Source organism: Lontra canadensis, unplaced genomic scaffold (genome assembly GCF_010015895.1).
Source record: "Lontra canadensis isolate GAN:19392208 unplaced genomic scaffold, GSC_riverotter_1.0 scaffold20, whole genome shotgun sequence".
NCBI classification, from domain to species: domain Eukaryota; kingdom Metazoa; phylum Chordata; class Mammalia; order Carnivora; family Mustelidae; genus Lontra; species Lontra canadensis.
The window spans coordinates 20,916,951-20,941,366 of NW_022631014.1; the positions used below are offsets into that span (position 1 = coordinate 20,916,951).

General features: G+C 41.6%; 1 protein-coding gene across 22 annotated transcripts in view; it reads right to left on the reverse strand.

The window, feature by feature from the left end:
* ARPP21 (cAMP regulated phosphoprotein 21) overlaps nt 1–24,416 on the reverse strand; it is a 151,870-nt gene that overhangs the window by 39,265 nt on the left and 88,189 nt on the right. For 19 of the 22 annotated variants that reach the window (XM_032861288.1, XM_032861285.1, XM_032861283.1 and 16 more), the window contains 4 exons: nt 16,643–16,824; nt 15,656–15,760; nt 14,468–14,728; nt 10,184–10,310 (listed from right to left, as the gene is read on the reverse strand). In XM_032861288.1, coding sequence (XP_032717179.1) covers nt 10,184–10,310; nt 14,468–14,728; nt 15,656–15,760; nt 16,643–16,824 — 675 coding nt within the window. The remainder of the gene's footprint in view (nt 1–10,183; nt 10,311–14,467; nt 14,729–15,655; nt 15,761–16,642; nt 16,825–24,416) is intronic. The other 3 variants (XM_032861286.1, XM_032861287.1, XM_032861282.1) reach the window with 2 other exon arrangements.

The window sequence follows — 24,416 nt, forward strand, 5'->3', positions numbered from 1 at the left end:
GGCAATTTGTAGATGAAAGCAAATCTCACTGCAGAAATTAACAAGAAACTGGTAACAAATTAACAAGAAAGGAAGGGAAGAGAAATTGAAAGGATGGACCAAGATTGCATGCGCTACAAAATATCCTAACTTCTCTTCCTTTAGTTCAGTGAAACTATCAGGTAAACCTGACCAGTTGAAACTAGTAGTTTGGGTTCTTACCATTTTTCTAGAGTTCATAGTCTTTCTTAGGAAAGCTGTACAGGAATGTTAGAATTTTGGGAAAAAAAAAAAACAACACAATTTGTGTGTGTTTTTTGGTTTTTTTTTTTTGCCATCTTTCTTTCCTTGTCATCTCTAAACCAAAAATTTATTTTTTCTAACAAACTACTGCTTCTTTTGGCTGCATAAAACAAAAAAATATAAAAGATAATTCTATGATCTTACTCCCTGTCTTTGCAGAAAAGCAGAAATCCTAAGCACACCAGTAGTGCTTAACTGCATAACAAATGAGTATGTAAACATCAAAAGGTACATAAAATGCAAAGTGCCAAAGCAGCTCTTAGAAACATGCTGAATAAATCCCTTTTACTATAACCTCCTAGGGGACAGAGGGAACCTGGCCATCTATACTGTTTTGGTTACCTATGCGGCTTTCAAACCTAAAAATAGCATAATGCCTATTATTGCTCCTAATAATGTTAACCTTTCTCATAACCTCAGCTTAATACTTCTCATTCCCATTTCTGTAAATGGAATAATTAGAACAATTAATGAAAGAAACACATGAACATTTCCATAGAAACCTTTTCCAGACTCATTTTTTCAGAACAGCATGTTCCGCAAGGATTTATCCGTGTGATTTCCACTGATGTTAACAGAAATCAGACAATTAAGTCCTCATGCAACTCTTTGATAATCGACCCCCTCTGCTTTTAGTAACATAATAATGCAGACACCCAGGGTACGAATGGTCAAGTGTAACAATTTCTGCATTGCTTCTCTGAGTGGTTATTGGTTATACATTTTAAAAAATGTATTTAAAAATATATAGAGAGATTAATAAGGCTTTAAGCATTAAAATATATGTAAATTATACATAGGATAACTAGACAAATAAATATTTTTTAAAACCATTAAGTTTGGAGAAGGCCATTTGAGGTTAAAAAAGAAAATCCCACTGTCTAGAAATTAATGTGTCTTATTGGTCACACTGGTATCCCAAATTCTTTCTTTAGCTCTGATGGTCCTTCTTCCCATCTTCACCCATACCCAAGGGGAAGAAAGTCAAGGGGAGGAATACCATAAGAACAAAGAAAGAGAAGTGCTTTTTCAGAGATAAAACTCTCAGTTGCATTGACACTGCTTAATAAGTCAAGCTAAAAATGCAGGATTCACTGTCAACTTTACACAAGTGCTCTGGTTAAATAAATTTATAGATTCCATTAAGGTACATTTTGCCCCACCCCAAATGTGTTTCAGAGCAACATTAAAGAGACAATAATCTTTTTTCCTACTAGGAGATGTTATTATGAACAATATTCTATCACAACAAAAATAGTACTACTACAAGAAGCAAAAAGCTAAACATATCACTGTTTATTGAACTTCCATGCAGGCCTATCAGGAAAGGAGCTGTGGTTCTGGTCTATTTTCAAATATACATGTGTCACAGATAATGACATCTTTCTGCCAGAGACGCCTCCGAGTCCATTCCTTTGTTAAACACTCAAAAAGGAGCTAAGTGATTGAAGGAAAGAGCTGCCTTGAACAGAGGGTCCTATGAGCAATTTTCAGGGACTGGGTCTTCCCTGCCATCTGAACACTTTTAAAACTAATCAGTTGAAATGAGTGTTGATGGGAACATTATTCCTTTAAATTTATAAAAACTCCTAAATTGCTAAGCATACACAAATCCAAACATACTATCCCCCTGAATGCAGCCCAAAGGGTCTCTGACCTATTCCTTGGGCAAATGTCTGATCTTTGAAAAATGTGTGTATTTGTTTGTTGGTATGGATTGGTTTGTTGGGCTGTCTCTCTATCTGATTTTAAAACATTTAACTACAGTTTGGTTCTTATTCACATTTGAGATGAACAACTGAGAGGTTTCCATTTAGCCTTCTCAATCTTCACACATTCTCTTCTCTCTCTCTCTTTCTCTCTCTCTCAAATTCACACACCCCGACACATACACACAGCCACCTAACCCTCCACATTCATGCTAACTTGAAAAGAAGTACACACATTATTCATTCTTTCAACACTTCTGAGTGCCTTCTCTGTTGTGCAATCATGTTATATTTATTTTCTATCTCAAAATTTGGATCTGTAAACATTAATGCACTAATCCTAAATATTAGCTATAATTCATAAGAGTCATATACTAACTATGAAGTATTAATTCTTGCCTAAAGTATAAATAATGTCAAATCAAAGAGTGAATGTGGGTAGGTTCTTTCCCTTTGCAACAGCTTACATACAGGCCAGCCATGATTAAAAATTTGCTATTTATGACATTGCTCTCCAGATGGCAGGCCATTAGCATCGGCATCCCCTGGGAGTGTGCTCGGAATGCAGAATCTCGGGACTCACTCCAAAACTACTGAGGTCAAAATATGCATTTGATCAAGATCCTCGTTGTTATATATGCTCATTAAAGTTTAGGGAGCACTGACCACAGTAACGCTCCCTTAAACACCCTCAACGGGGAGGGGCTGAGAATGGCATTTACAAACTCTTCTCAGGAATCCAGAGAGGCATGGAAAAATCCAATGGCCTGTTATATAGCTAGTATTTCTGACAGACTGAACCCTGCAATTCTACAAGCCTTCAGTGAAGAACTCCCTGTACACCAAAGGTTTTCTGCCAATGTAGAAAGGAGGTTTGAATCAATGCAATCTATATCCTAAAGATCAGAGTGTCCCTAAAGATTCCTGGAATAGGTTGTTATCCTATTATCAGTTAGCAAAATAAAACAAACAAGATCTACATTCCCTGACCTGGTTTTCTCCTCCTTCAGTGTACTTCTCTATGCTCTTTGTTTACATATATTTTTAATTTATTGCAGACGTTCTTTATCTGTATCCGTCATTCTTCTCTCTCATCAACTGGACAATAGGAAGGCTGTTGCAGAGCTTGTTTCATGATTCTCTAACAGGACAGAGAAAAAATGATACTCTGAGAGGTGTGGAAGCTCCAATTTCCGCCTTAGGAAGGGCGGAGGGGTGATAACATGTTTCCGAAGTTTTCTGGATATTATTTTACTCTCGTTTGCATGCTCTCCATATAATGTGCCCGTGGTACTAAGTTCAAATATCCAAAAGCAGAATCTCACAAGTCAGAATTGGTCACACTGAGCAAGCCTGCTGGGTTTCTGAAACCGATGTTTGTCACTGAATCTGTAAAGACTGAGGTACTAGAAGCCCCCTCCCCCCACCCTTTCTGGCTCTGAGAAGAAAGATGCCACACCAGGCAGGAGGCTGACCTTCCTTGGTTTCCTCATTTAACCAAACTAAGCATTTAAATTCTGTCTCTACTATTCATACCTCAGGATGGCTGTTCAGCAGAGTGTAAGAGAGAATCCAAGTGAGGCTGATGTTAAATAAAAGTGAAAGAGTGAATCAAGCGACTCAAACCATTTTCAAGACCTCTGTCACTGTCTCTAGAAAGGATTCCAACTCTGCTTTGCCAGGCGGTTTGGCTCGTCATTTACCCAACCCAGAGTCCTGACAGGACTGGAGCAGAAGTAAACTAAGTAGGCTTAAGGAATCCCCCCAAAGCTGCCTGGGCTTTTGTAATATGATGCATTATTTAAGATTTCTTTTTCATGGTTTCTTTCTGAGCTGTAATTTGAAAAGCAAAACATTTTTATGGGAATTGCTCTATGAAACTGGTTTTTACCCAAAATGAAGCACTCAGCAGATGGTTTGGAGTGGGGAGGGGGCCAGGAAAAGGATTTAAAAAGCAGAGGTAAGCGGCATCTCCAGAGTTTTCAGAATCTACACCAAAGGATGTTCTGCAGTTATAAATGCAGTATAAACAAAGCATTGTCCCCCCTACCCCCTTTCCTGCTCTGCTCTGCCACCTTCTATCTTTCTATTGCTCTACTTCAACAACATTTAAGAATTCAGGTTCTCCTGCAGCACTGCTGGGCTGCCTGTTTTAAACAGCAATCTACATTATTCTTCTACCTTAACCTAAAGAGATATCACGGTCATTAAGCAAAGTAATGGAAGCCTGGCAAGTAAGGGATGTAAGCAACAGTGTCTGGGAACAGCTGACCAAAACCTCCTTGGTCATAGGGCCTTACCTTCCAGACTATTTTTATGGAATACTGTCACCTTTTTCTAGGGAATCAAACATATATTAAGTATTTGAGGGGAAAAAAAAAGAAAAACAAGAAATGATAACATGCTTTGAATAACTTCAAAGGCTCCCTCGCATCCTTGGACTTCAGGGAAATTGAGGATAACCTTGGCCTTAAGATTCAGGTCAGGACTGTAGGAAGTCTTATAATTGGAGTTGTGAATATCACCTCTCAGCCACAGATAGAACTAGTAAGCTGAAGATCAGCAAAAATGTAGAAAATCTGAACAACAAAATAAACTGACAGGATTTTAATTGACATGGCTAGAACATTTCCATCAAATAACAGCAGAGTACCCAATTGTTTTCAAGAGCTTATGGAGCATTCAGCAAGTTAGACCATATCCTGGTCCATAAAACCAACCTCAATAATCTTCTAAGAGTTGAAATCATACAGAGTATGTTCTTTGACTGCAACAGAATCAGTCTAGAATCAATCACAGAAATACAACAGGGAAACCTCCAAACACTTGGGTATTAAACAAAACACCTCTAAATAATCCATAGATCAAGGAGGAAATCTCACAAAAAATTACACACACACACACACACACACACACACACACACACACATATGGATGAAAATGGAAATGGAAATAAAACACATAAAATAGGTGGCACCTTGTTAAAGAAAGTCTATGGAGAAAACCTATAGCTCTATGTATGTTCTCATTAGAAAAGAGAAAAAGTCCAACATCAATAATCTCACTTCCTACCTCAAGAAAATATATAGAGTAGAACAAAATAAAGCTAATGTGTGCAGAAGGAAGAAAATAAAAAAGAAAAGAACAGAAATTGATGAAATCAAAACAATAAAACAATAGAGAAAATAAATAAGACAAAGTGGTAGTTCCTTGAAAAGATCAGTAAAATTGATAAACCTAGCAAGACTTACAAAACTGAGAAGGAAGAACTTAAAAATCACCAATAGTAAGGAAAAAACAGGATATCCCAACATATCTTGCAGCCATTCAAAGGATAATAAAGAAATACCACTGATAACTTTTTATTCACAAGTCCAACAACTTAGAAGAAATGAGCCAATTCCTCAATGACCACAAAGGACCAAAACTCAGCAAAGATGGGACCAATCATCTGAATACTTTTTAAACTATAACAATGTCATCATTAAGGGCTCTAGGAATTATATTCATGTAAAAAGTAAAAAATAATGCTTCTGAAAATCCCTAGGCCAGACAGGGTCACTGGAGGATTCTATCAAACATTTAATTCAGCACCATTTTTACAGAATTCCTTCCAAAAACCAGAAGAGGAGGGAACACTCTCCAACAGATTTTATGAGGCCATCAGTATTCTGATGCCAAAACCAGGATTTATTCATCCCCACATGCCCACTTATGAAAGCATAAAGGACTTTACAAGCCCATTTTTGTGGCTTTTAGAGCATGTGCAAGATTGTGGAGAGTGGAGAATAAAGCTATCTATATTTCTTTTTTAGTTAAACTGAAAAGGGAATTTGGAGTTGGATATAAGATTCAAGACAAATTCTTTTATTTTTTTTTTCTTTCTTTCTCTCTTTTCAATATGTGATCCGCAAGTAAATGTCTCAGCTGAACTCTTGTCATTTGCTGTTCGTGACAAGCTCTGCAAAGGAATATGAAAGTCTGTGGGGGGTCAGGAGCCTGAGTCCAGAGTTCCCCATTTGTTCTGCTATTAGTCAACGTGCATACTTAGATAATTAATTAGATGCTATCAGCCTCTGTGACATGGGCCTGCGGGCTTAGTTTCCACATGCTCGTTTCTCTAGATCAGCCATGACAGTAAAGAAAGGCCACATTAGTAACTAGGTTTATGTGATTATGATAAACTGATTAAATGTGCAGGTTTAAAACCAGGCAAGTCTGGGTGCTCCTCCCAGTCTGATCAGCCCTGGCACACTGTGGGACTTATTTCTGAACAGGAATACTCACAGCTACTATTTTCCGTATAAATTTGTGGTGGGGATGAAACAATGCAATGTTTGAAAACACTTAACATAGCAACCAACCCCTTAGAGACCTAACTGATGGTGGCTATAATTACTACTAACAAGTTTGTGGCCTTAAAAATGTCTTTTGAGGCACCCGGGTGGCTCAGTCAGTTAAGCATCTGTCTGTGGTTCAGGTCATGCTGTCAAGGCCCTGGGATGGAGCCCCATGTTGGACTCCCTGCTCAGCGGGGAGTCTGCTTCTCCCTCTCCTTCTGTCCTGCTCATGCTCACTCTCTCAAATAAATAAATAAAATCTTTAAAAACAAACAAACAGAAAAAAAGTTCTTTAAACCAGAATAAAAAACCATAGCAACATAGGTATTAACTAAACACAATGTGGTAACTGACTGCTAAGTAAACTGAAAAGATGATGAAAGGAAAGTCTTGCTCATGCGCACTCCATTTCAGTATTTGACCCCCGGGGAAAAACCCATTCCCATTGCAAGTGAGGTGGGACAACCTCACTTGCAATTCTTCCAGGGCTGGAAGGATTTCAACACCACAGTCTTTTTAGCTCGAACCTGGTAACTACCTTTCTGTACAGCTTCAGGTCCTCAACAACACTCTCATAAAGAAAATTATCTTCCTTCACTACTGGGGTTACCTGATGATGTTAAATTGACAACATATTTTTCCCCATTAGAGACACTTCTTATTGACAGCTTTTACTTCCCTTGGATATGCAGCTTCAAAATCCAAATACCATGTTCAAATCTACCACTTAAATCCTCCAAAGTTTCTGAACATTAACGACCCTTGTTTATAATCCCCACCAGTGACGCCTCCTTCTAGAGGCTTAGCACCTCTATCACCTGTTGGCAGTGTCGAATACAAAAAATCACCAGGAGGAAGAATTTACATCCCCCTATTGGGCCTCAGGGTAATTCAAGTGGCCTATTTAGCCAATTGCAGACTATCCAATTTCCTTTATAAAAACCCAGTGTGTGTAGTTTTCAGGCCTAGGAAAGATGTCGTGACTTACAGAGGTTTCAATTTGGTCAAGAATGTAGGACAAAGAAGAAATATTTTCATGCCATTAAATAAAGATTAAGAACAATGACAAGAGGCAAACTAGGATTAAACTCTCATTTGGTTATAACTGAGGCAAATTTGCTCCACACTAATGTCTAACCCCGTGATGCAGGCCAGGAGAAGGTGGGAGAAGGTCTGGTCCCAGAGAGTCAGGATGTCACTGCAGGATGGGGCCACCCACCCCTGGTCCTGAGGTCGCTTTACAGATAGAGAGGGCCTATCTTCCAGCTCCTTCAGGAATTGCAGCTCCCCCAAAGAACCACTGTATCCCTTTGGGAAGTCTCTCTTAGTGTCACTAAACTCAGCAAATGCCCTCCTAAGTGTAGTTACATACTGTCACGGAGCCTTGGCATGAGCTGGATGGCCTGGATTTTGTTAGCAGAGGTGATTCTTAGTGAGGTCGGGGGACACTGTCTTCCCAAACCTTCAGTAAATTCAACACCATGGTGGAAACTGCACTGAGATTTTTCAGCTCATATTGGGTGTGGTGGTCTCAAAAGCTCAAAGGTCTCATGTATATGTCTATGCTGTCACTTCCAAGGGGATATCATTCACACATCATTTCCTTTTTCTCTTCTCCCCAGTCCCCACAGACCACCTCAACTCCACTCATCTCTCTGATACCTGAAGCACTTCTATTTTGGATATAATACTACTTTAAAATGCAACCTTCTAATGATGGTGTCATTACCTTGCCTTGGGGGTGGCATATCCATGGTGATGTGGGAGCATGAGACAAGTCAATGTCTGCAGGCTGCCATGGGATGTAGTTGGGGCCAGTTAGGTCTCTGTGAGATGGGGGGAGGTTCTGCATCCCTAAATTCTCCCAAAATGTTTTTAAAAAGATGAAAAATATCACAGCGTTCTTGCTAATATTGAAATGCATCAATGAAGACAGTGGAGAGGGGTTAGGGGGAGACTGGGGCTTGTCCTAAGTCTCCATCTGTTGCCCAGTGAACGTATATATCCAACTGTCTCAGCCCTCACACAGATCTGGAGTTTTCAGGTTTTAGTAGGTTCCAGAATGTTTGTAACCACATGCCTTGCATAGGAACTATATACTCCAACACAGGTCTGAAATAACTCTTTAGGAAACTGTCAAATAATGGCAGTAAACTAAAATTTGGTCAATCAGTATCATTCGATAGCTGCATCTTTCTTCTACAGGCATTGGTAACCAAAAGGGAAACTTCACAGTAGCCTCTGGACCAGTAGCTAGGAAATCATAAATTAACTTTCTGACAAACATTAGCAGGAGGAATGCAAGCAGTCCTTTAGTATATATCTAAACTGACAGCATAGCTACCACCACATGATAGAGATAATAACATCTCTATCTAATCAGAGAAAATATTATCAAACTCTTTAGTTAAAATAACTGATCACTTTAAACCATTTTGTGTTGGGAACACTGGGGGCTCAGTCAGGTAAGTGCCTGCCTTTGGCTCAGGTCATGGTCTCAGGGTCCTGGGATCAAGTTCCGCCTCAGGCTGTCTGCTCAACAGGGAGTCTGCTTCTCCCTCTTCCCCCTTTTTTTCCCTCTCTCTCTCCCTCTCTCCAATAAAGAAATGAAATCTTTAAGAAAATAAAAAAATCAACTTTTCGTGTTCTTATTACTATAAAAATGTAAAATCAGTTCAGAGGTCAATGTGTATTTCCCCCCAAAACTATTACAGTGTTGAAACAAAAGAAGGTTTGGCTGGCAGTTATATATTTCTCTAATTTTTCTCCTACAGACTTTAAATAGGCCATGAGATGAACCAAAGGCCACATACCCATCTGCAGTACAGAGGAATTGAATCATTTCTCCAATCTGACACCCTAGTCTCAGGGTGTCCGTTCTTCATGTAAACCCTTGGCCAGGACTGTGCTTTTTGTCCACTAATAAAAATTGCACATCTCCTGTATATACCACATATCACGTACATATCACATATGCATATACATAGAATCAGCGTAGAACTCAGATCGCGGAACAGCCAATCAGGAGGCAGTGGGAGCACCGCTGTCACACACAACCTACTTACGGAAGGTGGGGTCCCCCAGGCGGGCAGTCTTCAGCATGGCAGTGAGCCGTTTCCCCTGCAGAGTGGTCAGCAGGAAGGACACAAGCCTCTCCCTAGCACAAGTCACTCAGCTCTGCTGGGTTCCTGCTGTTCTCTGGGCACGGGCATGCCATTAGGAGTGTGACACAGTAGGGAAAGAGACCGGTTCACTGTGAGACCTGCTACTCACTCTCGTACAGTGTATCGGCCCCCCTTCCCACTGCACAGTGGCTGCCAAGCTCTGGGCGGGAGGCGTGTGGCCCTTGAGAAAGTGAGCCATGGAGTCAGAGTTCCACTGGGGACACGGGCTGCAGTGTCCGGGACCTTCTTCTAAAGACAGTACTTTTTAGGATGGTATGGAAACAACCTAATTTGGTCCCTTAGCCTTGGGAACAGGGGGAGGATTTTCTTCAGGTTGAAACGGGCGGGGGGGAGAAAAAAGAAAAAAAAAAGGGAAAGGTATGAACTAGGAAGATAAGGATGTGGTTGGCCCTCTGCTTTAAAAGAAATTAAGAAGATCCAAAAATAATTCATGGAGTCTGTATTGAGCATGCGTGTCTGGGGTGCTGGAGTGACGTGGGCTTCATCTTCTTGCACCTGTTACTTTTCCACACAGAGTTAATCCAATGCTCCGTTATCTTGTCTGGGTAAGGGAAATGCAGCGATTTAAATAGCCAAGCTTGGATATTCATCCAAAGAGGACAGCAGAGAGATTTACATGCAAAAGTCCCTGGGTTAGAGGAGGACATGGGAAACAGACCACAAGTACCTGCTTGCTGTGCTGCCTGGGACATCTGTTGAGCCCTCTGAGCACTGTACTGAATGGAGGCCAGGGGCCGGTACTGCTGTGTGGTTGAGGTAGGGTACTGACCAGATGGATAGTAATACACGGACATCTGTGGAAGAAAGAGAAAAGCCACAGGGAGTGAGAAATGTATACAAAGCAACCTTTTTTTTAATGCAAAATATGTATGGTCATCTCATGACGTACTGTGATTGTAGTAGACTGTAAAGTTGGCCAGCAAATGCTTCAACTGGGCCTATGTGTGTGTTCATGCTACCTTTTTCATGAAGATGTGAAATCTATTCCCCAAGCCCTTGAATCTGGGCTGGCTCTGTGACTCGCTTTGACCAATGCCATGGCCAAGCCAGATCCCTAAGACTTGCACTTCCGCTCACACAGGAGGAACAGCCAGCTGCTGTCTGGCTGGAGAAAAAGGTCATGTGGAGAAGACAGGCACCCTGGGGGGCAGGTTATGCTTATATTCTAGGCATGGGAGTGAGGCCATCTTGGATGTTCCAGCTCCAGTCAAGCTGTCTGAGCCATGACCGTCTGAGGCAGAGTTGAACCACCCCAGCTGAGTCCTGCGTTAGTTGCTGACCTAGCCTTGAGCAACACAACGGTTGTTGTCTTAAAACACTGGATTTTGTGTCTTCAAAATGAAACAAGAGTGAATGAAACAGGGGTGCCTGGGAGGCTCAGGTGGTTAAGCATCTGACTTCAGCTCAAGTCATGATCAAGGGTCCTGGGATCAAGAGTCCCACATCCAGCTCCCTGCTCAGCAGGGAACCAGCTTCTCCTTCTGCCTCTCCACCTCGCCCCCTTGTGCTCTCACTCCCTCGCTCACTCTCTCTCAAAGAAACAAATAAATAAAATCTTTTTAAAAAGAGGGGGGGCATGTAATAGTCATCTACAACAACAAAAAGTTTATGGTAGTTTAAAATATTACATATAACTTGAATTGTTCTTCTAATGGAAACACAAGTGAGATGTGAAAGCTGCTAATCGCTAGCCTATAAGAAGCAGGGGTTGGAATTACAAAATATCGTCAAGTCTATCAAAGCACTTGGCAGAGTGATTAGCACAGTGCCAGTATCCAAAAGAATTTACGTTCCATCTGACAGAAGGAAATATGTTTAAAATAATGTTTATGCCACCTACTGTCACTTTCTAATGACTAGGAATGATTGAAAATACTCTAATTACTTCCAACAAGATTCCAATCAAATGTCTTTTGATTTGAAAAGTCTTCCTTGCCTGCCTTAGTTCATTTATATTAAGGCTGCTCTCTTACTGATCTTGAATAATTTTTCATCTCCAGCCTTCTGACCATTCTTCTATCAACTTCTTGAAAGTGTAAATGGAGGTACACTAGGACCAGCCTACATGTGCTATTCTCAAATACACAGAATAAAATTACAAGCCACCTGTATTTGAGAACAGTGATTTTCATGAGTATTTCACTTTCTGATTTGATTATGTCAAATAAGAAACACTTTTTTATTTCAATCTTGCTATTGAAACACTTCTATCATGCTTTTCTGTGTTAGCATAACATAACATAACAAAAGATAACTTAGAGTGTGTTGAGCTACGGTTTTGCAATTCCCTGAATTGTTATGAATTCTACTTCTGACTGGCAATATGGATATCCAAGGATAAGGGACTGAACGAGTCTTGAGAGAACACAGGTCAGTATTTGGCAACTAACTGATTGCACATTTTGTTTATGGTTATTTTTTTCTTCCTGTTTCACCCTTTCTTTGTAAGGGAGTTTATAACAACAAAAACCCAAAGAATCCTAGTGTAATAATGGGTTTTAGTTACACTCTGGCAAATCATGAAGCTATTAAAGATTACTACCATTATACATTAGATGCTTCCTAAAATTAAGAACAAGAACAACTATTATGGAATTTATTCATGAGCCTTTTATTTATTTCTATGTTCTTTAGGAAGAATAACAGTTTGTTCCTTTTGGAAAATCTGTGACTTGATTCAGTGGAAGCTCAGAAATATGTTACCCAGTCCTTGGTCTCTTCTCTCACATTCAATATGAAACACAAAATACCTTCAGGGATGAGGGACAGAGTTCAAACACTTCAAAATTTCCTGATGAACACTAATGGTTTGGATGAAAGCATAACCTCTTAAAGGAGAGTCTCAATTTTTAGCACTCAGTGGTCCTGTTTTGTTCTTGTTTTTTTCTCCCACCCTAACTTCTTTGACACCCTGCCAGGCTGTGCTAGAGGTTTGATAACCTTCATCCAGTACCTCTCGCAGGCAGAGCACTGGCCATCTCTTAGCAATTCCAGCTTCCAATCATGAAGCAAATGGGACATGGGCACTGGGCTCATCATCATCCTCCCCCAGAGAGGAAGGTGCTGAGTGGGGCTAGGAGGAGTCTTCAAAGGATCCAAATGCAAGGTTGGAAGGGAGAAAAGAGTAAGCATAACTCCCAAAAGGAGAAAATGTATACTTCCAAGTATGTATATTTTAAAACACAGAGAACCAAAATATGAGTGAGTAGGTTAGGAGAGGCAAGAAATAAATGAGAAAAAGAAGAAGCCATATTAAAAAATCTCTTCTCCCACCACCTTCTACAAGTCCGTCTCTGCCTCATCCGTGTTTCTTGCTTCACCTTCTAGGGGGTGTTCAGAAGGCATACATGACATGGCAGACAAAATTGACTTCACAGTTATTAAATAGGTTGACATTCTGCGTACATTTCATGCATTTCCATATGCCCATGGACTGTACCTCGAGTTCTTTTCCTTGTCCCATAGTTGAGTAATCAAGTTTTAAAATGTTTACTAAATTGAAACTCACAATGACTTTTATATATATGATATATTTTGTACCTAAGAAGTTCATGCATGGCCAGACTGACCATGAACCATGAACATCTGTTTGGTTTGGTTTTGTTTTTCTACTCTCCTCCCCTTCTATTTCTAAGTCTTTTGAAGAAGGGATAAAAGTGTTTCTGTTGCAGACACGCCAGGGGTTCTGAGTTGTCTTTGCTCCTGCAGCACGTTAATACTGAAATTCATTAATCAAGGAAGATTTTTTTTAATGCCTTTTAAAAAAAATTTTTCAATTAAATATTCTGCCAACTCTTTTCCTTGATAGCAGAAATGGGTAAGAATTCTGAGATGCAGTTTAGGACAAAAGAGCTACGCTATTTTTCCCATTAATTAAACTTAAAGTATTCAATTTATTAACAAAATAATTAATATATTAATGAGGCCCTTTCTTCTGGAACTTAAAATTACTTTTTCACATCTCCTTAAATCCTACTGGTGAAGTGAGACTGCAGAGAAGACAACTGAAGATGAACAATTAATTAATCATTCAAAGCAAAATGAACAACTGAATGAAAATCATTTCATGGTGAAGGGTTTTGTATGGCTTGAAAAGAAAATAATTTATTCAAGATGTTAAGGCAGTGAAACAAATAATACAGAGGTGACACCGTACTTTAAACAGCTCATCCAATGCAATATTTCTTAATTAGGATGGAATTTGCTTGGGATATGTGTGCCTTGAAAATGGACCAGAAAACGCCTCCGTGCATTTTACATCTTGACAGTAATCACTTGCAATATTCTGCAAGGGATACTCAGGAGAGCACCAGAGATGTTTGGTGGTGAACAGTAACAGATAATCAGTCTTTGAGAAGACAGTAAAAATCAGTGATCTGTGGTGTCTTACATGCTCAAGTCAATTAAATATGATTAATGACTACCTGTGAGAGCACGCAGGAGCTCTGCTTCCCCCTGGGGAGAGGAAAGGACAGTGGACGTCCACTTTAGCTTCCTCCTTTATATTCATAGAGGAGCTCCTGCCTGGGGCACCAGATTAGCTCCAGAAAATGCTTAAGGAAAGAATACACTTCCAGAGCAGCAGCAGAGGAGAGCTGAAAGTCCCCCAGGGGCCAGCTCTCTTCTTCCTTCCTACTTTCCCTTTCTAGGGGCTCCAGTGAGGGAGGGAGTGCTCTCCTGTGTGGCTCCCATACCAGGAGCCTGGAAAATGGGACCTCCCCCACTGTATCATGGGAAGCTGGGTCTGTTTCATTACACGTCCTTTCTGAGCCCCCACGGCTTTGCACAATGGCTGAGTAGGACAGATCAGGTTCTGTAGGTGGGGGATATCAGTATGGACCAGAAAGAGCCACCCAGGTTGACCTGGTGATAACTCTGGGTGGAAATGTTGATGTCAGGATGCCCAACGAATAAGCTATAGGTCACAGGCGTGAGGACAAAGCACACTCACCTGAGCAGGTGGAGGCTGTTGAACAAATCCCTGTGGAGAGGGAGGGGGCTGGAGGACTTGCTGGGAGATGGGAGGTCCAGAGCCTGAGAACCCCCCTGTAGGGAGCTGCTGGCCTGTAGAGGCAATGACGTAGCTCGGCTGTTGGGTTGGCTGTGCCATGAGGGACGGCGGGTAGACGGGACCAGGTGGGGGCTCCGGAGTCTCTCCTGAGGACTGCCGGCTCAGATTCATCTGGGTGAACTGTGTCGTCACATCGTCTCTCTGCACAGAAACAAAGAGGAAACTGGCAAGAGCAGCCTAGTCATGGGAGAGGCACACAGGGGCAGGCACAGGCCACATGCTCATCACTGTGGGCAAAGGAGGGCATACAGATTGCAAACAATAACAGAAAGGAATTCTCTGTCCAGAACAATAAGAGACCATAACAAGGGAAACAGATTTTAATCCTCAGGAGGATCGGAGATGGTGAACAATTTGACCAAATCTCCCTCTTTCAATAGAAACAAATAATTATATTTTTCACTAAGGGTTCGAGCTCCTCGGGAGGGTGCTGAGGCAAGGAAGGCTTGGTGCCTTTGGTCCTGAAAGGTCCGTGGGGCTTCCCAGAAGTCTCTGCCTTCTGGAGAGAGGCAGAAGGGTTGTATCACCATCACCCATGGCTGTGGCAGTGAGGGAACCATCATGGTGTCATCACATATTGGAGAGTATTTTTCACTGGCCTGGCCTGAAATTTAGGGACAATGTTCCTTCTTGTTGTCCAACAGGGCCTAGTACATTAAGGGAAGAGGAAGGGAGAGTGGGGGCTTGGGGAGCTTGGGAAACCCACCACCTCAGTAGCACAGAGTGACAACCACCTCAACTGACTTCCAGCTGTTTCCCAAGCCATCATACCAAGTTCATGTGTCTCTTTGTTTCTGACTTCTAAGTCCCAGGGCATTCAATCCCTGTTCAGTCAGTAAATTCTTAAAATGGTACCCAATTGCAGAAGCAGCAAACATGGGACAGATGATAGAATGGAAACCATTGTTTTGGAGAGGGGTTGCAGTGTTCTGGAATGAGACCCTCACTCACGCCCCTTTACAGTCAGCCCAGGGCACCCATCCAGCATCACACAGCTCTGCACGGAAAGTAATAAAACTGGTGGACATGCTCTCCCAGGGGAAAGGTCGCACACATGAAATACGGTACCATGGGGAACTGCTGAGTTGAAGACACAGGCAGGAGATGCTGGGGAGGAAAAGAGACCGCTGGGTATTGCACGGACTGGGAGGAAGCTTGCAGCCCCTGCACCGACTGGAGGAAAGAAAAAGCTGGTCAGGTAACAGGGAAGCACTGGGAGCGGAAATCCCATAGGAAGTCCGGCTTATCAGAAGCAGACCACCTACACCACCCTACAGGTTGCCTCGGCTCAGTGCACTCCAGAGCCACCAATGGAAAGTCAATGCCAAGCAAAGCACAGCCAGCCAGCCTTGCAGGAGGCATGTTTGCTCAGAGTCAACAATGCCTTCAGAAGTCACTGTGATACTTTTGATGTCATTGTTGTTAGTCAAATCTACTGGATCTAAAGATATTGCCCAGGGACTGAAAGTAAGGGAAAAAATTACAAACGAGGTTCAGTCTGGCAACCTACTCGGAACACTACAGCTTTCTGTGGCTATTTCCGTGTGTTGCTCTAGGAAGGGAAGATCATTCTACATCTTTAAGAAGAGGCAGGCCACCTTGGAAGGAACTGAATTCTGTCCATCTGATTGATAAAACATTCAGTACTACCCCTTTGTGGACAGGAGCACTCGGTCTGTGTTGGGAATGAGTGATCAAGATGAAAGGAACGCCTCGTTGAGGTTATGGGTTCGGTCTCCAAGACAGGCTCCGTGATGCCTAAGAATAGCATCTAGACCTAAGAGAAAACTTGGCATTCATTTTCCCCAGAGCAGTGTGCTCATCACACAAGTTGCTGGGTGGAGTCTTTGTATCTATCTAAACTGAAGGATCCAGATGAAATCTTACCAGCCTGCTCTCAAGGGCTCTGGGGCTGCCAGGTCTTATTTATGAGTGGGTAGAAGTGGCCCCAATGAAAAAATGTCACCTCTTTCTTAGGTGCCACTTGCCGTTCTGAGGACTTTGCAGCCCCTGTCTTGGAACACCTCCCCTCCCCGACTTCCCACCAGCTCCTACCTGAGTGACCAGTGGGCCTGCCATATGGGGCTGCGGTGGCTGCACCTGCTGCTGGGGCTGAGGAGAAGGCTGTTGTGGTGGCGGCTGCTGGGACGGTGCCATCATCGCCCCTCGCAGGGGCTGCTGGCTGGTGGGGGGGTTGTATATTGCAGGGGTTCCGTCGGGATTCACAAAGGGCTGGCCTGCAATGGAATCGCAGCTGGGTTCAAGTGAGCTTCTCAGTCTCTGCTTTAGCAGAAAGAACCACACTGATAGATATGCAACAAGTGACCTGAGGTAAAGGGGCAGGGTGGTGGAGATCTAGGATACCAGAACCTTCGCTGTCATGAAGGCTTTCCCATTGATGACCTATCTGGCTAAGCTAGCTAACGGTGTGAGCCCAGAGCAGTTTAAGAAGCAACAAATAAACCCACTGCCTTCAGAGAGATTTGCTAAAGCCAAGCGCATCTGTGTACAGTGGCGCCCAGTGGAGAAGCCTGTGGAGAAGCAATCTTCGAGAAGCCGTGTGTTTGCTGCCCGCACCTCACTGTTATCAGCAAGCTAGCATACACTGGGAGATAGGGCTGCTTCCCCTTTACAGAATTCCGGCTACACTGGGTTACACGTTATTTACCAATACATTTGCTTTGCTTCCACCAGCTTTGTCACCAGCTCAGAATGGTGATCAGTTCAGCCGGTAGATACACAACAGAACCGATCATATCCACACCCTCGCTTCTCTAGACAGACACAGCAAGGAGCACGCAGGGGTTCTGGTTTTAGAGATGATGCATAATAAAAGCTTCACAGCATCATCTCCTGATGGTGAAGCAAATATACATTGTTTTGCCTTTTGAAATGATGGCACGGCTCACTATTATTATTACTATTATTTGAGGAGTATTTTATGGTTTGCAAAATGGTATCATTGGATCCCCAGCATGACTCTGGGAGGAAGGACGGTATCATCTTCCTGTGTTGTAGGGGAGACAATGAAGGCCCACCAGAAAGGTTACAGGAAAAAAGGAGCAGAAGGAGGCCAGAGGGAAGAGAGGGAAAGAGGAGGGAAAAGTAGGGAGAACCAATCAAGGTCCAGTGTGGCAAGCAGGGGGACAGGCACCTTACACACACTTTCTCTGCTCATCCAATGACCCCACAAACAAGTAATCTCATTCCACTTTAGAGACAAAAGGATTAGGGCCCTCATGGACCAAGCAATTCACTCAGAAAGGCCAAAGCAGCATGTGAGAGTCAGGGAATGGCCCTGGTCAGAATGTGTCCCTTCATTTCCCATCACACCAAGTAACTTCAGTGCAGTACCCAAATTTACATAATGTGTGCATGCTAAATGAGGGGACAATGACAAAAATCCAATCATAATCACAAATCATTAACACGTGAGAAGTCAGGAGGGGTAGGGGCCATGATTTAAGGTGGAATCACACCCAGGCCTGGCAGGTAAAGCACACAAAAAATCAGAATGTTCTGATTCGCATTCAGGGGATGTCAGAGGCAGCTTGCTAAATTCCTCTCAAGCACATAGCTGAAAGCCTCCCCTTACATAGTTTGGGTATGTGGGGGTCGCAAGAACACTGTTATCCAGCATAGGCAGCATGGGATGGCTGAGGAACACAGCCCTTTTCATTAATAATATATATGAAAAATAACAGAAGACCATCAGTGATGTGAGGAAAATTAGCAACAAAACAGAACAGGTCAGAGAGTGAAAAAAAAAAAAAAACAAAAAAACAACAACAAAAAAAAACTGACCCAAGTGAAACAGCGTTCTAGTGGGAAAGAAATATGTGCTATCCAACAAGAACAGACTGCTATAAAACGGGGGATAATTAGCTAATATACACCGAGTGAAAGAAAGCAGTCCCCAAAGGGGGCTATTAGGGAAATGTGCAACTGCATTTCTAATACGTTCAAGGTCAGGCAGAACTTAATGGTAATGGAAGTCAGAGGAGTGGGACCTCTCAGGGGGGCAAGAGGGAGGCTCCCGGGAGACTAGTCATGTCCTGTGTCTCCTTCCAGGTAGTTTTTGCACAGGTGTTCACACATTCAAATACCTGCCAAGGCTATAGGCCGGCACGTGGGTTTCACAAAATAGGGTGAGAAAATATTTTAGAGTCAGTTTGGAAGGCAAACAGTGAGGTTGTAGCTCCCAGGACTTGATTTCAGCCCCATCAGGAACTGAAATGGGAGCTTAGTGTGCCTATATACACAAATACACTTGTGTGTGTGCAACGTGAAACCCTTAAATGCTGCATATTCATGAACTAAGGAAGTTCTGACAACAGTTTCATAACCAATCACAATGGGCCGTGATGGAAAAAGCTAATGTGTCAGAATTATAGTCACAGAACAATGACTAAATTTAGAGGTATTTAAAAAAATTGTTAATGTTCTTCATAGGCACTTGTTTTCCTATCACTGTCATTTAATTTTAGCTACATTTGTTTTAAATACTTTTTTCTTTTTTCAAAAATAACTTTCTTCTGGATTTAAAATCTGCAACCCATTTTTTTTTTTCTCCCCAAAGCCTCAATTTGGGAAAGAATGAAAAGAAATGGTTCAATTTCCAAAACTCTATCAGCCCATTTAATGTTCTAATTCTTAGCCCCGCTCCCCACCTTTTTTTTTTTTGTATTACAAAAAGAGGAAAATTTTAAATACCTAACATTTTAAAAAATCTTCACAGCAACTTCATAAGAAATCATTTCAAAATCAGTCTCATTCTGTGTTCACACACACACAGATGGAAAAAATAAAATGATCTTTACTATATTTTCTATGACTTCCAATTTACCCCAGTGAGAAGTAAGGTAGCATGAAAAACGAACCATAAATAAGGTAAAAAACATAACCACAAATTATTCATATGTCCTTTTTGATAAATTTGAGATCCTCTGTGTGAAATATTGCTAATGTGCTATGAACAAGGCAAAAGAAACGTTTCCGAATAATTGCATATGAAAAGTACTCAGAAATCCCTTGAGTAGAAAGAGATGGCAGGTTCTTCTGGAAGAGAAGAGAGAGAAGAGAAGACTGCTTTTATGCTCACAAATGAGAAGCGGAAAGACGCGAGAGAATGAAACAAGTAAGATGGCTGCCAGGGAAGGGAAGAGACACCATTTCCTAAGAGAGTTAGGACAGGCGACTGTTGGTTTTCAAGTCAGGCAACAATGGCCTGTCTGGATGCTGCCATTTCTGCCAATCCAGATGCAATTACAACTGGATACAGGCAATTAGTTTGAATGACAGCTGCTGAAGACCGAAGGGGAAAGAAAGACTGTTGGGTCCCTAGGACCATCCAGCTTAGAACAGATTTTCGTGTCCAGAACTGCGAAAGCCTGCCCAGCAGGCGCTGCATGTGTGTTGGCACCTGTAAAGGGTGAAGACAAGCGGGGCTGCCACGAACTGGCCAAGTGCTCATTCCCCTCACTACATGGCTTTAGGTGGAATACTTCCCCACTCTCCACAACAGCATGAATAATGTGCAGTAGATATTATTTTCTAAAGACTTTATTTGTTTGAGAGAGAAAGAGCAAGCAGGAGGAGCAGAGGGAGGGGGGAGTCTTAAGTAGACTCCCCGCTGAGGGCAGAGCTCAATGGACCCTGAGATCGTAACCTGAGCAGAAACCAAGAGTTGGATGCTTAAGGTACTGTACCACCCAGGCATCTCATGCAGTGGATATTTCTGCACTATTATATAATTACTGAGCCCTGCAAGAGGACTAAGACTTGGTTATCCATTCTGAGGATGCAAAACAAAAACAAAACCGAAAAACCTGAGTCTGATCCCTCCCCACAAAGAGCTTATGAATACGCCTGTAATGAGGAAATGAACCCAAGGGTAATTCAAATTAAAAGCAAAGTAATCAAATGCTCTTGGTCTCTAACACCAAAACATTTCTGCCATGAACTTGGCAGAAGGGAATTTATTTAAAGAGATAGAGCAAGAAGAAAAAGAGGTTTTCCTTTCCTTGTGCTCAGAAGGTGATCAGTGAAATCATAAGGGCGCTGCTGATTATGGACAGACAAAGATTAATTTAGATCTCACAAAGACACGTTGACAGACACGTTACACACAAAAACTTTATGGCACATTTAAGAAGGAGGTAGAAGCGGTTTGGATAAATAGGTGCTGGCAAGCCTGTGGGAAATACCAAGTGTAGTGTTAGGAGAACCCATCAGGAACATTTGAAAGAGATGAGCCCTAAAAAAGCTGCTCAGACCAAAGTCCCAGCCAATGGCATGCCTTTACATCACACACTCATGAATTTGCACCAGATGAAGGCAAAGCAAAATGGCAAAACAACAGATAGGGGGATTAATGAGTACTTGGGGGATGTTCATGCCTATTGGCGTCTCTGGATAGCTCTGAATTGAAAGAAAATAGCCAAACAAAGATGAGCTTTCTGCTAAAAATTTCCAAAAGGAGACCAAGTCCAAGACAGCAGGAAGAAGATCAAACTCAAGTGTCAAACCCAGGCTTGCCTTGTGAGGATGAGTACATTATACGGGGATAACGTTGAGCCCTCTGCAGTGGCTCACTCCTCCAGATGCCTGAAAAGCAAAGAAAGGATAGGCCAGAGGTCCTGAGTTAGAAACAGACCAGCTGAGAGCTGAGTCTAAGGCTAGACAAAGTAAAAGGTTATGATTGCATTTGGCGAACTGGGGGAATATATGTGGATGGGTTGGTTTCAGGACACCAAACATTCAGTGCTTAGGGAGAGCCAAGTCAATTGTGCTGACAAAGGAAGTTTCATTTTGTTTCATTTGGTAGATAGACATGACTGGCAGGCACCTTAGTGTTCTCAACTTATTGCTTGTCTTCTGCTTGCTTAAGACAGATACTTTATGAAAAAACAGAAAAAAAATCAGACCTATAAATATAGAGAACAAACTGGTGATTGCCAGAGGGAAGGGGGATGAAGAGATGGGCAAAATGGGAGAAGAAGAATGGTAGGCACAGGCTTCCAGCTACAGAATGAATAAGTCATGGGAATAAAAGACACAGCAAAGGGAATATAGTCAATGACACTGTACTAGCGCTGTATGGTGACAGATGGCAGCTACACTGTGGAGAGCAGAGCGTAACACACAGAGAAGTTGAATCACTATGTTGCACACCTAAAACTAATGTAACATTGTGTATCAACTATACTCAAATTAAAAAAAAAATTAAAAGGCAGGTATTTTATCATAGTTTCAGACCTGGACCACATTCTCAAATATGTGAGATTTAAAAAAAAACAAAACAAAAAACAAAAACAAAAAAAAAAACCCTGTTCTATTATGCACATCAACATATAATGAGTAGTAGATACTATTACAGTACTCTGTAATTACTGAGCGCAGTGTCTAAGACTACTTTGTTATCCACTCGAGTAAAATTAGCCAAGGATGGCTCCTTCCCACAATGAACTCATAAATGAGCTGGTAACAGGGAAATGAATCCAAGGGCTATTCACACGAGAAAGAGAATAGTCATATGCTGTTGGTTCCTAACACTGAAGAATTTCTGCCACATATTTAGGGAAGGGGAGATGTGGATTTCAGGAGTTCATAACCATGACAGAGAAAGATGAGTTCCAGTCCAAAGGTGGCAAATTTCTAGTTTCAGTAGCAGAGTCATAACAGATTAGATAGATAGATGATGGATAGATAGACAGACATGCACACATGCACCCCATAGATAGACACATACACATATATGTATACATGATGGGATCTGTACACACATATACCCACATGCGTATTTTCATTTTACAAAAATAAACATATTCTAGGAAAGAAGAAACATCATTCACCTTCCATCCCACCACTCAACCACGGTATAGAATACATCAATATATTTTCCTTTTGGTCTTGAGATATTTTAATGGCAGGCATTTGTCAGATCACAGAAGTGTGTACAGAGAAGCTCCCCGACAGTGTTATTAGACCCATTCCCTCAGTTTGGATCCTTTTTCAAAGGAGATATTTTGATAACAGCTCTGAATGAATGGATCCAATGAATAAGAATTGGTACTTGGCACCAGAAAGCACTTTTCTTCTTTTTCTACAAGCGAGATTACACATGATAATATACACATAACACATGCACAACCATTTTATCATTACAAATAATATTTCTTCATTATACCCTAAAAAATACTCTGTTGAACTTTTTTGAAACACAGCAATTTTGCTTAAAACAAATGACTCAAAACTAATGCCTGTGTGTGCTCTTGTCGGCAAGCTCTCCGTCTCAATTATAAATGAAGGGATTTAAGCCAACGGCGTCAGACCATACTTCGATCAGTGCCCAGAGTAATGACTATAATCCTGGTTTTCTTTTAATTTCCTTTTAGTGCTTACAATGATCCAAATAAAATAAAAGCAATCTAATATTCTCCTTAGAAGTATCTATTCTGAAAGCTTTCAAATGGTTTTCAATAAAATGATTATGCCTTCTTTTCCCTCAAGCTTATGGCATTTTCAAAATGTCTCAATCAAACACCATGCCTTGAGATTGTGCCATATGTTTTCATGAAAATGTGGCAATTATTCAAGTAACTATTTTACTATCATTCTCATGTTTCTCTGAATTTCCTAATTACTAGTAGTGCTAGATATGTGAAAAGATTGAGTCAGATTGCTTTTATGAGATTCTCACTCACTTTTCCTTTCTAAGTTTAGCTAATCACGGAAATACTCTGGAATCATCGAAACCAAATTCACACATATTCAGAGACAATTCAATTTTTTTCCCCAATTACTTATAAAGGCTTCCAAAGAGGAGACTAGTCAATGTCAAGCTTTCTAACCCAGGGTTTCCTAGCCGTGGCACTACTGATATTTTAGGCTGGATAATTCTCTGTTGGAAGGGGCTGTCCCACGCATTGTTAAATGTTTAGCTGCATCTCTGACCTCTAACTTCTTAAATGCCAGTAGCAGCCCCTTTCTCCCTCAGTCATAATAATCAAAATGTTGGTAGATATTGAGAAATGGCCTTGAAGGCTTGGGCATAATTGCCTCTGGTGGAAAAGTTTCCCCTATGAGACACATGCTTGTTATTTGCCCAATGCTCTGGGTTCTTCGGAGTCAGTGTGGAAATTAACTGACCACTAGAGAAGTTAAAAAATAAAGAACCATTGATCATGGGGGGGGAAAAAATGATCATCATGAAGTTACCAATTTTCCAAACCTCACCAAAACCAGTCTAGTTGTAGGGTCACTAACATACATAAGAATTAGCTCCCTGTGTCCTATTTTTCACAGCTATTCCTTATTCCCCAGGGGTAGAACTGTGTGACGGTCTAACACAAGAGCACAACTTCTAGAGGTAAGACTCTGCTATGTGTCCCAACTGATATCTCAAGTTCATGAAGTATTTTGGATGCAAAAACACTTTTGACATAATAAGAGGCTATCCTGATATTTAGTCTGTGAAACACAATATTCTGCCAAATACAACACAGTATTTCCCAGATCATCATTTTATGGTTACTGATCTTAGCTCCCAGGAATACCTGAGACACACTATGGTCAACACAAAAAGGACAGAGGAAAAAGTGGACATTTCTGGGAAGAATCCGTATTTACAACCCCATATCAATATTGATATCAATATACAGAAAAGATTACAACTGTAGATCTGCTCTTCCTAAACTAAGACCCTACCCAATGGTTCATGCACCTGGCTCTTCTGCTCAGGAATTTTAAGAAAACTTGCTGACGAGTTTGTAAGCGCAAACACAAAAACAGAACTCTGATCTTGAGTCCCTGCCATAGCAGCGGTAAG